The sequence below is a fragment of the Micromys minutus genome, assembly GCF_963924665.1.
Source record: "Micromys minutus genome assembly, chromosome: 1".
NCBI classification, from domain to species: Eukaryota; Metazoa; Chordata; class Mammalia; order Rodentia; family Muridae; genus Micromys; species Micromys minutus.
The window spans coordinates 82200912-82215417 of NC_137969.1; the positions used below are offsets into that span (position 1 = coordinate 82200912).

The 14506-nt window shown below is 40.0% G+C and overlaps 1 protein-coding gene across 1 annotated transcript in view; it reads left to right on the forward strand.

Moving 5' to 3' along the window:
* PAPPA2 (pappalysin 2) overlaps positions 1-14506 on the forward strand; it is a gene marked incomplete at its 5' end in the record, with an annotated part of 238494 nt that overhangs the window by 185721 nt on the left and 38267 nt on the right. The window contains 4 exons of the mRNA XM_080924820.1: positions 1736-1904; positions 2956-3091; positions 4495-4604; positions 13167-13238. Of these exons, the coding sequence (XP_080780946.1) occupies positions 1736-1904; positions 2956-3091; positions 4495-4604; positions 13167-13238 (487 nt within the window). The remainder of the gene's footprint in view (positions 1-1735; positions 1905-2955; positions 3092-4494; positions 4605-13166; positions 13239-14506) is intronic.

The window sequence follows — 14506 nt, forward strand, 5'->3', positions numbered from 1 at the left end:
ATCCAGAAAGAAGAACTTAGCATCACAGTGGTTTGTTTTTTTTTTAATCTAAAAAGGGAGATAAAAGTAGAGTTTTATTCTGAGAATTATGATGAGTTGATTTGTTTGTCATATGTCTTGCAATGTACCTAAAGTTATTCAGTGACTTCAAAACCAAACATTTATTTAGTTCATTATATCAGTTATATTCTGGTTCCTAAAATCTGAAAATAAGAAATGACGCAGCTGCTATCCCCTTTAAGTTTTAAATGGAAAAAAAATATTTCTACATTTATATGGCAGAGTAATCCACGTTTCTCCGATAGAAAAACGGAAGAATATTGGAAGTACAAGAAGTAATTGTACAATTGTTAGTTAAATGCATATATGGAATAATATAAGTATCTTAATGTTAAAATGAGATAATGACATTAGAAGATGTCATTTTAATGTTTGGACATGAAACACAGACCTATCATCCCAGGCAGCTGCAAAGTGTTGCTCAAGAGGACCCAGAAGTTAAGAGCACTTTTCCCATATCTGAGGCCTGCTTGGATTACAGGAGACCCTGTCTCAAAACACTCAAAACACATTCTCAATCACAATCTCTCTCTCTCTCTCTCTCTCTCTCTCTCTCTCTCTCTCTCTCTCTCTCTCTCACACACACACACACACACACACACACATACACACACACACACACACACACACACACACACACACACACACACACACACACCACAAAGGAAAGAAAGAAGACAGTAATTTAAAACCGCCATCTGCATGGTCCAGAGAGCCAGTGACCAAAAGATTGTTTATATTTTGAAATGCAAGCTTATCTGCAACCAGGTTTTGTGAATCAGAAGTGGATAATATGTTAAAACAGCCAAACTGGAAAGCACCTTCTGACTGAAGTGAGTCAGAGGGGAGTGGAGTGGAATTTGCAGTAACCAGAACCCTGGTGCATCTGACTCCCATCCATCTTAAATCCAGTCTCTGGTTGGGGGCCATGTCTGGGCCTGAGACAGAGGGACAGTTCTAGGACAGTATTGAGTCATACCTGCTCAAGAATCTGGTGAAAGGTGGGAACCTATTCCAAGGAGGAAAAAAATAAACTTGTACACAAACAAAACAAAGCTAATGAGCTCAGTGACAAGAAGGGCAGGTGAACCTCTGTTCCAGAACAATAACTTTCTCCTCAAAGAAATTATGGTTGTTAACAACTTCAGCAAATATACCACCATAGAACTAATGATATTCAAGATATATCTAATTCATCCCTTGAGTGTTTGACAACTGTACTCTGAACTGTATGACATCTCCCAATGTACTTATATGTGAGACTTGGCCCAAAAACAGTCCAGTTTATGCTTTTATCCACTCTCTTGGGAGTAGCAAGTTAAATAGACAAGACCTCCTCGCACTGATAACCACAATAAAGGCATTTCAATTTCATGACCCACAATAGGATATTTGGGTGAATAGAACCTATTGCCCTCCCCTTTTATTTCATTTATTTTTGTACGTACATATGTGTGTGCATGTGAGTTGTGTGTGTTCTCATACATATGACATGACATGTGTGGAGAAACTTTGAAAGTCAGTTCTCTCCTTCCAGAGATTGAACTCAGGTCATCGGGCTTGGCACCTTTCCCCTCTGAGTCATGTCACTGGCCCGGTTTGCTAATGTTTGTCACACATTTCTGAGGATCCAGTAGTCCTTCCTTACTGGCTGTTTGGTTTCATGTCTTACTAGCAAGTTCCTGAAGACCCAGTGCCTGGATGATGGAACCTGGGAACAAGGGAGCTGCGTCCCAGTGGTCTGTGAGCCTCCTCCTCCTGTTTTTGAAGGCATGTATGAATGCACTGATGGCTTCCAACTGGACAGCCAGTGTGTGCTCAGCTGTAACCAGGAGACAGAAAGGGTAAGGAGGAGTCTATGAACTTTATTTACATGAGACTGTGCTCTCACCTGCATGACCAGGGCCATGACATGGTTTCTGAGAAGTGAACTTAAACAGCCAGCAAGCAGGTCTTCATGCAGCTGGGCTCTAATGAGAGGCACTGATACTATTCCAGGGAGAGTTTAGAATAGTGTTAGTGTTTTAGAGCATTTTCTTCCAATTTCAGAGTTGTCTTTGAGGTAAGGGGTAGAAACCAGTGAGTAAGGTACCAGGGTTCACTTCAAGCTTCCGGAGGATCCTGATTTGGCACTGAGGTCAGCTTTCCTGCATGTACTGAGCTACCTGGGTAAGAATGCAGGAGTTGTGGATTTATTTATTCATTCATTCATTCGTTTATTTATTTAATTAATTAATTTATTTATTTGGCAGTAGAACAAAGTCCCAAACAAAAACATGAATTCTTGAGCAAAGCATACTAAAGTGCAACAGACATGTGGAGAAAGGCAACAGACTTCAAGCAGGATTAAAAGCAGCAGTAATGTGTGTATTTCACTAGAGAGTCAAAGACATACCTTTCAGAAAATCATTCATTATTTACACTACACAAAATCTGCCTTGGGGGGAAAAAAAAACATTTCAGTATTTGCCACAAGCAACATTTGTGTGATAATATGCATGAATCAGGGCATAGCAACACCATCTGGGGAAAATGTCTTCAAACAACTTAGAATAACCAGCTCTGGTCAGGAGCATATTAAATCCTCAGAGCTGAAGAACAGAATAATGGTGAGGTTCATGAATGGAAAACCTGTCTATGATTCTTTCACATGGAAGCAAGAGCTTTCCCTGTTTGTTCTTCCTTCCTTCCCTCCCTACCTTCTTCCCTCCCTCCCTCCTTACCTCCCTCTCTCCCTCTCCTTTTTCTCCTCCTGTTTGCCATGTTGTTCTAACCATCATTTAGCCACAGTTTCAGCAGTTAAAGGATATTATCATTTGCCCAGACCGCTTTCCCCCTCCTACAGTGAACTTAACACAATAACAACAGTGATGTTCTTTGTCTTCGATATTCTAGGTTCCCATCCTCTGCACTAAAGAGGGGTTGTGGACCCAGGAATTCAAGTTGTGCGAAAACCTGAAGGGAGAATGCCCACCACCCACGTCAGAGCTGAATTCTGTGGAGTACAAGTGTGGAGAGGGGTATGGGATTGGTAAGAGTGGGACCTGTTCATGTCATCTACGTTGCTTTGGGACCCAGAGTGCATTATCTGTGGCTGGATTTGTAGCTCTGACAAAAATATACATCTGCACAGCTGTACCCTCCTGATGTGAGACTCACCCCCATGATGTAGGGCTCCTACCATCTGATGCAGGGCTTCTACCATCTGATGCAGGACTCCTGTATTACCTTGGGGTGACTCTCCCTTGTGTCCTTTCTCACTTGTGTTGTTCTTCAGTCTTTTCCTCCAGAGGACTGGGTTCCAGAGCTTGTGGGCAAGCCCTTTCTTATTGAAGTAATTGCAGTTAAAGTTGTCTGAAAACAGACCTGATTTAAAGTTGACTCCACTTTACCCAAAATGGCCATACCATTGTAAAAACATTGAAATTTGTGTGAAACATTAAAGGACTACATCTGAATTTTGAATTACACAGGCTTGAAATTGTCCATGCAATGTAAATGTGAATAATATAAATTAATTGGAAACCTTGGTCAATTCTGAAAAGATTCTGTGTTCTAAGTATTTGTGCCCTGATGTCTTATACTCAGGCATGGCTCAATGGTGTTTCATGAACAGATTCTTACCCTGAAAACTGATTGCATAAAATATTACACACACACACACACACACACACACAAAAGCACCTAAAAATAATGTAACTTAGAAGATATTTTCCCAAAAATACACATATAGGCAATAAAAATTTATAAAAGGGTGAGAGGTTATATAATTCATGAATGAGGAAACAAAAAAAAAAACCCCAAGTAAGCTTTATTTGAATAGGCTTTAAGGAGGTTCTTGGATTGCACATGAAAATAAACAGAACAAGATTTTCCTTTGAGAGACCAAAATCTCTGCTTCTGGTTTTGAATGTTTCCTCCTTACTTGAATAGGTTTCCTGGCTGTGCATGTACCAATGTGTGTCAACTGAGAGGCTAAGATAGGCTGGGAAGACATGTAATGATCTCAGTCCCACATCCCCCCACCACTCCCCAGGTATTTAAGCTACAAGGTCACAGGTGCAATGAATTTGAGTTCCAAGGAGATTAGAATATTATCAAATATGTTTAAAAGGCATCTGAGTTTGGCAAACTGGAGTCCCGATTTGGAGATATGGGGATCTGCTAAGCCAGGAGGTGATCTCTATCTTGATTCCTAAGGAGAGGATATGCTGTACCAGGCAGAAGAAGTTGCACATAGGGAAAGACAGAGTTAACTTGCCTCAGTGGCTCTTGATGACCTTACATAGCAGTATCTATACAGGTACACAGAAAGTGACTGCCAGCACTGCCTGTAACTAACATGATGTTATGGCCTGCAGTATAGAAAGTGAGCACTGAGAAAGACTGTGATCTGGGAATTCACGTTTCTGCTATAAATTCCAATTCCTTTAGGTGCAGTGTGCTCCCCATCATGTGTAGTCCTCCCTAGTGACCCTGTGATACTACCAGAGAATGTGACTACTGACACTTTGGAGCACTGGATGGAACCTGTCAAGGTGCAGGTAAGCACAGTTTAGAGCTGGAACTGCTGACCAAGTCACAAGTGGAAGGACATTCTCTGGAAGGATTTAGAGGCTCTCCAAACACCCTGATATCAAACAACCTTGTAAATGATTACCATGACCAAAGAGAAACCATCAAGGGAGAAAAATGGATAAGAAAAAAAAGGGGGGGGGGTTAAAGAAAAAAATAAAAAGAACATTCAGAGACATAAACAACAGGGAAGAGAATTACCAATGAAAACAAGACAGGAAGTGTTAGGATAAACTGATAAATATGTAAAGAGAAGAGGAAATAGAAAGGCTGTTTTACAAAAGGTCCAAATACACCGCACAAAGGGAGAATGTGGGTAGCAGACAGGGTAGGAGCAAGAGTTGCTTTCCAGCCTTTCCCCCTTTCTAAACCCTGAATTCATACCCCCAAGTCCTCTGCTCTTTAAACTCATCGGCAAAATCTGTTATATGTCTGTTCTCCTCTCTGGTCCTCCCTTGAAATCATTGTCTTCCAGGAGGCTCAATGAACTCTCTGTCACTGAAAATATCATAATGTCTGGGGTCGGGGTCCTCGTGTCTCCTCAGAGCCTCTTCTTAACCACATTTTCCTTCCTAGAGTCTACACCACTTGAGACTAAAGACAACAGAGCAGCGCAGAACCTGTACCCCCTTCAAGGCCCTTCACTGCTCTCTGAGCCTTGGGTTGAACATTACTAGTCTTGGTAGCACTCTAGATCTCTGGCCACAGATAACACCTCTGATAGAATGTTCATTCATTTCTACACCATCATCTGACTCCTGTGAGACCATCAGACCTATATTGTCTTCTCCAAGGATCATGTTCACTTCCTGGCTCTCTCACACACTTTCCTTTGATCACTGACTATGCAATTTCTGAGGACAGGATGAGCTGTATCTCTGCACATTTGCCCTGGTGGCTCCTTCTGCCCCCATGTTACCCTAGATAGCTGCTTCCTTGTACTTCTTTCAGACTTTGACTCTAACGTTATAAAGGCCATCTTTGGCTATTCTATCTAAAAATCTAGATTACCTTCCTGGTACTTTCCTTTTTGTTTTTCCTTGGAACTTACTAGCAGACATTATATATTTTACTAACTTTTATTTCTATCACTAGAAAAAAAATGATGGATAATTTTCTTTTTGTCCATTGTTATATAATTAAGTTCCCACATAGTGGTACCTAGGAAATGTTATGTGTTCAACAACTATTTATTAAATGAATAAGAGAAAAGAAACCAAGAGCTTAATGGAGAGTATATTGTTGTGTGTTGAACCTCCTTAGAATGAGGGTGGAGTGAGATGTGGCTGCTTTATTAGAGTGTTCTATTAAATTCTTGCAAGCCTCTTTCTATAAATTAACATTACCTCCTTCCTCTCCCTGGCTTTGGCTCTGATTTGATATTTTTTGTTAACTACTGAAATGCTATTTGGATTCGATTTCATTTTGATGTAAAATATACTGATTTGAAGCTCAGAAACTTTGTATAATATAATTATTAGTAAATTCTTAGTTTTGGACATAAGTTATACAGATGTGATATTGAGGCATCAGGGAATTACTATCATTTTGCATTAAAGCATGTATCAATTTAAAGATTTGGTTTGTATTCATTTGTATATTATGCTAGTGGTCTAAGAGTGCCCATGGGGCCCATAGGACAGGATTAGACCCCCTGGAACTAGATTTACAAGTGGTTGTGAGTTGTTTGATGTGGATGCTATGAATTTGATTCTGATCCTCTGTAAGAGCAGAACACATTCTTCATTGCCGAGCTATTGTTCATCCAGCCCTGAAAACATGGTTTTTGTTTCTTATAAAGTTAAACTTACATTCCTGAATTCTGCTAGTCACCAGATGAATAGCCTTATACAATATGTTCACTGTCCTGACTCTCGATTTCTTCAAGTTAATGAGGATCCTACCTATTTCTTATCATCTGTAGTAACACTTCCCTGTTCTGTTGACTATGGGCTATGTGTCCAGTCAGTATTCTGGAGAACAGCCACAGTTAGCCGAACATTTGCAATGTGTCTCATATTGCTATTGAAAATGAAATAAAGTAAATTAGTTCCTTCCAACAATCTAAAGGATAAACTAAGATAATTTGAAAAGTGTACAAGAGTAATTGAATTTACTGTGTAAGAATAATTTATTTTTGAAAAATAACTCAGCCATCAGAATTTCACAAGTTGGAAACATAAGTAAGAACATTTTATGTGTTTCTGAATTCCAAATCAGTATCCTTCACACCAGAATCTAATCAAATCAAACAGCAATTCAATAGTTAATAATCACAGTGGGCCAAAACAAGGTATAACTTGGGTTACTTATTATCAGTTCTTAATGCTATCTCAGGAATATTGCTTATATTCAAGGGTTCTAGGTGTTTAGAAAACTCGAACTGTATTGTAGAGGATAAGAAAAGTCAGTGAATCTAAAGAAATTGATGAGATGACTGATCTATTGTCTCTAGAGTCATTGGTGAAGAGATTATGTTCTAGTCACTCATGAGCTCATGGATTCTGTCATTTTGTTACACTCAGGAGCTCACTAAAAGTACAAAATCTAACCTTCTCTTCATAAATAAGAAGAAGTACCTCATAAACCTAGATATTGTGTTAGATAAAACTCAGTATGTTGAATAAAACTCTGCACACCAAATTGACTGTCTTGAAGATTAATCTGTAGCTTTTCCCAGTTTGGGTAAACAATTTTACTTCAGTTTGGGTGTCCTTTCAAATCTCTTGGGCAGTGTATAAAATGTGGTAGATATTACATCTTACTAAAGGCTGTGATGCTTTGAAATGTGAAAGGATGTATATCACATATAACCCACAATTCTATTGAACACTTCAAATATATTATTACGTCACTATACTTATTACACATACCACATAAGACAATTGCTGCATATGTATTTGAAGTCTAAAAACACCTAATTTAAGTTGAGTTCATTTGTTTAATAAATAATTCTTGTGACTTTAATAGAAGTCACTGTGTCTATTATATTTGAAATCATTTTGCATCTATCAAGACTACAGAAAGCAGTGCTATATTATATTCTTCTTAATTTGTTCTTTGTAACATGCATGATAGCTTATATTTAAATAACTCTCGATTCTCTTAAAATTCCCATGGATGTCCATTACTACAAATGTATACATGATTCAAATTATATGTAATATATTTATATCATTTGAATCTCATCACAAAGAAAGAAGCTCAGAAAGATTGTATCATCTCTACACATACATAGACATTGCTAGACAATCTTTCCAAATGTTCACGATTGTCAAGAAGTGGAGAAATGTTTAAGCACTGTTCTTGTGTATAAATTGTATGGCAGTTCCTGCATTACCACACCCACAGCAATCATTTCCCTCTAGCTGGTTGCTTGGGATAGTTTTCCTGTCAGACAGAAAATAGGTCATTCTTTTCAACCATAAAAATCATCCATCCATCCTACATTTTCTTCCCATATCATGACATCTAAAAGACAACTTAAAGAGCTATGTTTCCCTATAAAAATACTTTTTTTTGTGACAGATTTTGGTGTTTTGGTTTGCTTTTAAAGAACAGAGAAATCTGATTTCAGATGTTTGTAGTTTATTTTCCTTTCTCTAGAGGGCTTATTGGTTTTTATTCTTGCAAATAACACTGAAGTTTTAGAGTAGTATATAGTTTATTAAAGAAAAGCTTTCATAAGACATAGACTGTCTGGGCTTTTAATGAAAAATACCTCCAAGAAAGAATTGACATAAAAATAGTAAGATGGTTTGCTGTTGGAAGCCTCTGTACCCTCCCTGTCAAGGACAAGGAAATATTATTTATCATCAGTGTTTTTATAAAAATTAACACACACACAGACACACACACACACAAACACACACAGACATACACACAGACTTACACAGATACACATACACACACAGAGACAGACACACAGACACATACACATACACACACTCACACACAGGCATGCACATGCATGTACACTATTACACTTCAATTTTACAAGAACACGTTTCCTGTGGGAGGTAGTAGTCCAGAGTTTAAAATTTCCAAATAAACACTCTGAGTTTTTGACATGATGTCTAGGTGGTGAGACCTGACAATAACGAGGCAGGACTTTGTGTGTTGAATCCCTGTTGATACCATAGTTCATGCCCAACATTCATAGATCCTTTCTGGTACTGCCTTCACTTTCAGAATGTACAGGGTCTCCAGGCTGCTGAGAGTGTAAGATGAATTCCAGATAAGAAGTACCTTGCCATATTCAAGTCTCTGTACTTTCTTTTCTCAATTTCTATCTTTTTTTTTCCTTTGTTTTACTAATCCCAATGTCACACTGGGCACAAAGGGTTTCCAATGTAGATAGACATCTTCCCCTTCATCCAAACACCATTTCTTCTGTGAGGTAGAATGAACTTAGCAGCTGCAGGAAAAAAAGCACACCCTTGCAGATGGGGGCTTTTCAAAAACTCCATTTAAGGGTAAGGTGATTTGGTTCTGACTATCTTCATGTGCTCTGTCATGAGAAGGATTTTTATACCTCTTGAAGGGAGGAAGTCCATATTTTAACTTTGAAGATAAGGTCCTTCAGGAACCCCATTTCATGAGATGATTTCTGTTGGTTTGTTTTAAACACAATGCAGCAGGTTTTTGCCTGGAACTGAGTTTTCCTAAATTGTATTTGAAAGTGATTCCTTCCAAAGTCCAAGACATCTATCATTTCCTGTCCTTTCTCCCTTATTTTGTCTCATAAATTCCTGCTCCACAGACTGAACAATGTTCCCCTCTATTTTTAAAGTACTGTCATAATTATGAATTAGTCAGGTGCAAGTTAGTGAGATTTCCTCAAAGCAACATGTGATACTCTTGGAAAGATCATTAAGACTACTTGTATTCCTTGTCATCTCCTCAGCTCTTCAATAGTCTAGGGACACCAAAGCCTGTTATTTTTATTTTGGTTGGCTTTTCCAAATTAATCTTGTAAGGACTAGTGGTTCTTTTAAGAAACAAAATCGTTAAAATCAAAAGAGAAACGGGGGTTAAAAGTTGTCTTACTGGTGCCAAAGATTCCTATCCCTTCTCGCTATCTCTTTTCCTTGCTATTTAACCGACCCCATGAGGATAGTCAATTCTGCTGCTCTCATTTCTTCTGCAATAACTAAGTATATGTCAAATTCTTTCATATGTGCAAATGTAAGACACATTCATGACAGAGAGGTTGACAATACTCACTCATTTTTAAACGTTAATTTAGTTCACAGAGTAGTTCAGACGGGCATACCTCCTTATCTCCGTAAGGTGCTAAAAGTGGGTAGTATGTCTGTTGCACTCATCCTAGATGCTAAACCCTTGAGAAAATGGACTAGTTAGTTTTCTGTCTTATTCTTTGTGTCTTATTATTTTGACTGACACTGGCCAACCGCTAATGCAGTACTGGCCCCGAGTCTTCTCCTGCATCCTCTGACCTACCAAGGTCATCCACCCCACAAACACAGCTCTGATCTGTTAAGATGTGCTTATTCTCTAGACGAGAACTACTGGTCATTAACAAAAAGACAGTTGCAAATGGTTTTAAAACTGTGTGTACTGGAGATACAAAAGGAAGTGAATTGGGAGGAAAGCAGGGAGTCAAAAGTCATAGTTCCTTTGGGAAGCAAAAAAGATTTTCTCCCTTTCTGGAATACTTTGGTGAATTACAAATGTGCATGTTATGTACATGAATAACCTTTGTAGAATAATACAGAATTTTTATTTCTTCTGCCCAGCATAACTATATCTTTAAAAGTCTTCCAGAGTGCAAATTAATATAGGCCCTTCCAATATATCTTTTCTATTGACAATACCTATTCTGAATTTACTATTATTTTTATGTATTAGCATGCATTACAATGCTTTCTCTTGACTTATGATACTAAGAGCTCATGCTGGACAAACCACACCAAACCAACCCAGTTCCACATGGAGAGGTTTAATAGAACAGGGACAGGACAGGGGTCAGGGTCAAGGGAAGAAGAAAAGAGAAGAGAAGAGAGGAGAGGAGAGGAGAGGAGACGAGAGGAGAAGAGAAGAGAAGAGAAGAGAAGAGAAGAGAAGAGAAGAGAAGAGAAGAGAAGGGAAAAGGGGGGGTTGTTCAGTCTTTTATAGGAATAGAGACATCGCTTGTTTCTAGGTGAAACTGGGCTTTTGAACCAGTGTATTCCGGGAATGCTTTAGCTGTTTCCATGGCGATGGATGTGACAGGTTCCTGTCACCTGTGGGTGGTGCCATCACTGGGGGTAGGAGCTGTCCTAATGCCAACAATTTGCAATAGTCTTTTTATCAATGCCCAGTAGTTCTAGTCTAGAGAAATAGCTTATCTTAACAGATAAGAGCTGTGTTTGTGGGGTGATTGACCTTCCTAGGTCGGAGCATTCATAGGAGCATTGAAATGTAGATTGTATTTGTGAATAGGGACTTTAGGCACCTGGAGGCTAACATAGACTTTTATATGCCAACTGTAAGTCCCCCTTTTCTGGAAACGAAAAAGGCGGGTGGAAATTTGTTTCACAAGTCCCTGAAGAACCCTGGCTTTATCTAACCCCCAGGAACCCTACAGTTCAGCTTGAGCTATTTCTGGGTATACATACTGAGACCTAACATTCCAGCCTTCTTGGTGATAAGCTCTAACTGGTCTCTTCTGTAGCTGCTTCACAGCTGGGGGTAGGATGGGACATCTTGGTGTTCCAGGAAGGCAGTGAGTGGGAGTGGAGTCAGGCAGTGGCAGGAGACTTGTGGCCAGGTCCTCAGAAGCCTCATTAGCTACACAGCTTAAACACCAGGGACTGGTTTTTCAGCAGCTTTCAGCAAAGTCTGAGCTTGTAATTTTACTAGCCCACAAAATGAGCCCATTCTGGAGCAGTTTGCAGGGCCACAGTTGATTCCTGAATGGAATCTGTCAGATAAATGAGTCTGCTGTGACAGACATAGGCTAGGGACAGAAGGTATTAGCACATCACTGTAATCTGCCCAGAAACCCCCACTGTTGAAAAGTAGTATCTGCACAGGACATCATGCCTTTGAGCTAGGACAAGGACAGCAAACAGAGAAGCCATTAACATAGTGGAAACATAAACATTCATTTGTAATAAGACAGAAATTTCTTGGCTGGAAGGAAAACAAAGGGGTAAAAGATATTGAAGACCCAAAGAATGGTTCTGGGTAAATGCAAGAAGACCCTTCTGTCTCTCCAGAGAAATGGACAGATTGGACAGAGATGTTTTTAGTACAATGAGAAACACTTTTAAGTCTATATTTAGAAACCCAATAAAGGAAATTTACACTTATAGGCTGTGCCAATAACAAAAGGCATTGCTTTGCCAAGGCTGGATTGATAGCTGATCAGAACACCGTTTACTGTGTGCAACCATGGTTCTCCTGTCACATGGCAGCACCCTCAGCATCTTTGAGTGTTGTTTTTCACATGCCTTCCACCACGCTCTCGGACCTTCAGCACTTGCCTTTGCACATCTAAAATCACTCCCACAGACGTTAAATTTTTGTTTTTCCTTTACCTGGAAAAATCCAATAATTCACTATGAGACAAAGGTGGCTGGATATTGAGAGCAGTCATTAGAAAGCAATTATTCTTTTAGAAGGTAATGTTTAAGTCATGAACAGTAACATGACAGCTTGTGTTGGCTTTATTGAGAGCTGGGTGCTTATTTAGCCCTTTCTGCAGGAGACCCAGTAGCTCTAGAAAAAGCAAGGCCCAATTTTTACTGATAAAATTAATTCAGGCTGGCCAGTTATTTCTCAGCCTCAAAGCCTTTTTATTTAGGAGACTTAACTCAAGCAATTCAATCTTTGTAAAAAGCTTCTATATTTGGATAATCAGCAAGCAACGTGTTCATCTTTTGCACCCCAAGTCACTCTAAAACCAGACTATTTGGGAGGTGAAAGCAGACTTTCTAGCTTTCACAGAGATCTAAACAAATAAATTTGAGTAGAAAATATAAACTGAGTGGCCCCTGTGTCAAGTAAACCAACAGAGACTCACCTGCTACCTGAATAGCTAGTCTGGGATCCTCTATGGTGATCTCTGGAACTTTGCTGGGGACAGAGAATGATAGTCTTCAGCTGCCAGACCCAGAAGGTCTGAGAAATGTTGCTGTGGAAAAGAAACATGGAGGACTGGCCTACCTTAGGAGGCAGTGGGAGCAGTCAATAGTGTCCCGTTTGGGCAAGGCCCTGGTGGCAGTTGAGGCACAGGAAAGTCCTTTGCTCAGTGGTCAGTCATATACACTCAAAGTCCTCTGAAAATTGTGGTACCATAGAAAAGGAAGAAGATGAAAGTAGAACAAAGTTCCTACTTTGAGAGCTTTAGCCTTCCTGCTGCCCACCAGGGTTAATGGTGTCCATAGGCAAGCCCAGGTGTTTACCAGGCACACACATAGTTAGGGTCTTGACTTCAAAGGCCCTGGAGCTGACTGGTGAGAAAAGCATGGAACTAACCATTACTTCCATAGACCTAATGTCTGTTTCCTTTATATCTTTTGTAGAATATCGTGTGTACCGGCAGGCGTCAGTGGCACCCAGATCCCTCTCTGGTGCACTGTATCCAGTCATGTGAGGTATGTGGGCTTGACTTCCCCAAGTCATGTGGAGAGCTTTGGGTAGCGTTAGTCCCTCCAGTTTAAGGTTCTGTTTCTTCTGATCCCTCTTTTCTTCCCTTGGTTTCCTAAATTTACATGTAGGGTTTCTAAACTCAGTTTTATTTTAGTAAAATCTCAGTTACTTAAAAGACAAGCCAGACTTATTTATGGCTTTGGGATTTGTAACTGTGCCTTAGAATTAGTTAAATAAGGCTTTTTACTATAGACAATGTGTATAGCTAGCAAAGTGCCTTAAGCCAACTTTGGTGTGGGTTATGTGTGTTTAGATGAATAGATGGATAGACAGATGGACTCACAGACAGACAGGTAGACAGACACATGTGGATGCACAGAACAAAATGGGATCAGATTGACTAAGATTTCTGATGGAGAAACTGCAGCACCCCGAGATACTCAGTATGTTTACTTGATAGAATCTAACAGAAAAGAGGGTTATTGCAGCTGAACAAGGAGGCTGAGTTTGTAATACAGGGCTGGATCAGCAGATGAGTTCAGCTAATCTCAGCAGGGCCAGCCTCCATAGGAGAGTCTCTGCAGGACATAGATATCAGAGAAGAAAAAGCTAGGGTGGCCATTTCTTTTACACAGTCAACAGTCATCCTTGGTTCTCCCAGGAAGGCTTTGCCGAGTCCGTTCCTGTCAACGCCATACATTCATAAGGACTTCACTTACTCAGGGCTTTCTTCACTCCCCACATGCCACTGCAGATTTATTCATCCAAACCTCTCTTTGGAAGTCAATAAGCCACTTTGCAGCCCTGCTCAGACATTTTTGGCTCCTTAGAGTGTGCTAAAGAGAGTGCCTTTAACTGCCATTGATTTCCAACAATCCCTTTAACACACCCAACCTGCTTGCAGGCATGCATGTTAATCCTTTGCTCTGTATCTGAGTCCCTTGATCTAGTTCTAAGAAACTGGGACCCACATGAGACCAGAGAAAGGGAAAGGGTGGGGTTTAAGAGAAAAGGGAAAACTTGGTAGGGAAAAGATACTCATAAAACAGCATTCTGAGGATGCATGAGGGCTAATGCTAGCGTTACTGTGCTGTGTTATGGTGCGGGCCAACAGAACAGCTCATCTTCTGCCATCATTAGGAAAACAGATGGTGGTGGGGTGGGGTGGGGTGGGGAAGTGAGGGGAGGCAGTGAATCATCCACTGGGCAGGGGGTGATGGGGAGAAGAGGAGGCCAGGGAAAGAGGGAGATAAACAGACAGAGGGCTTAGGGA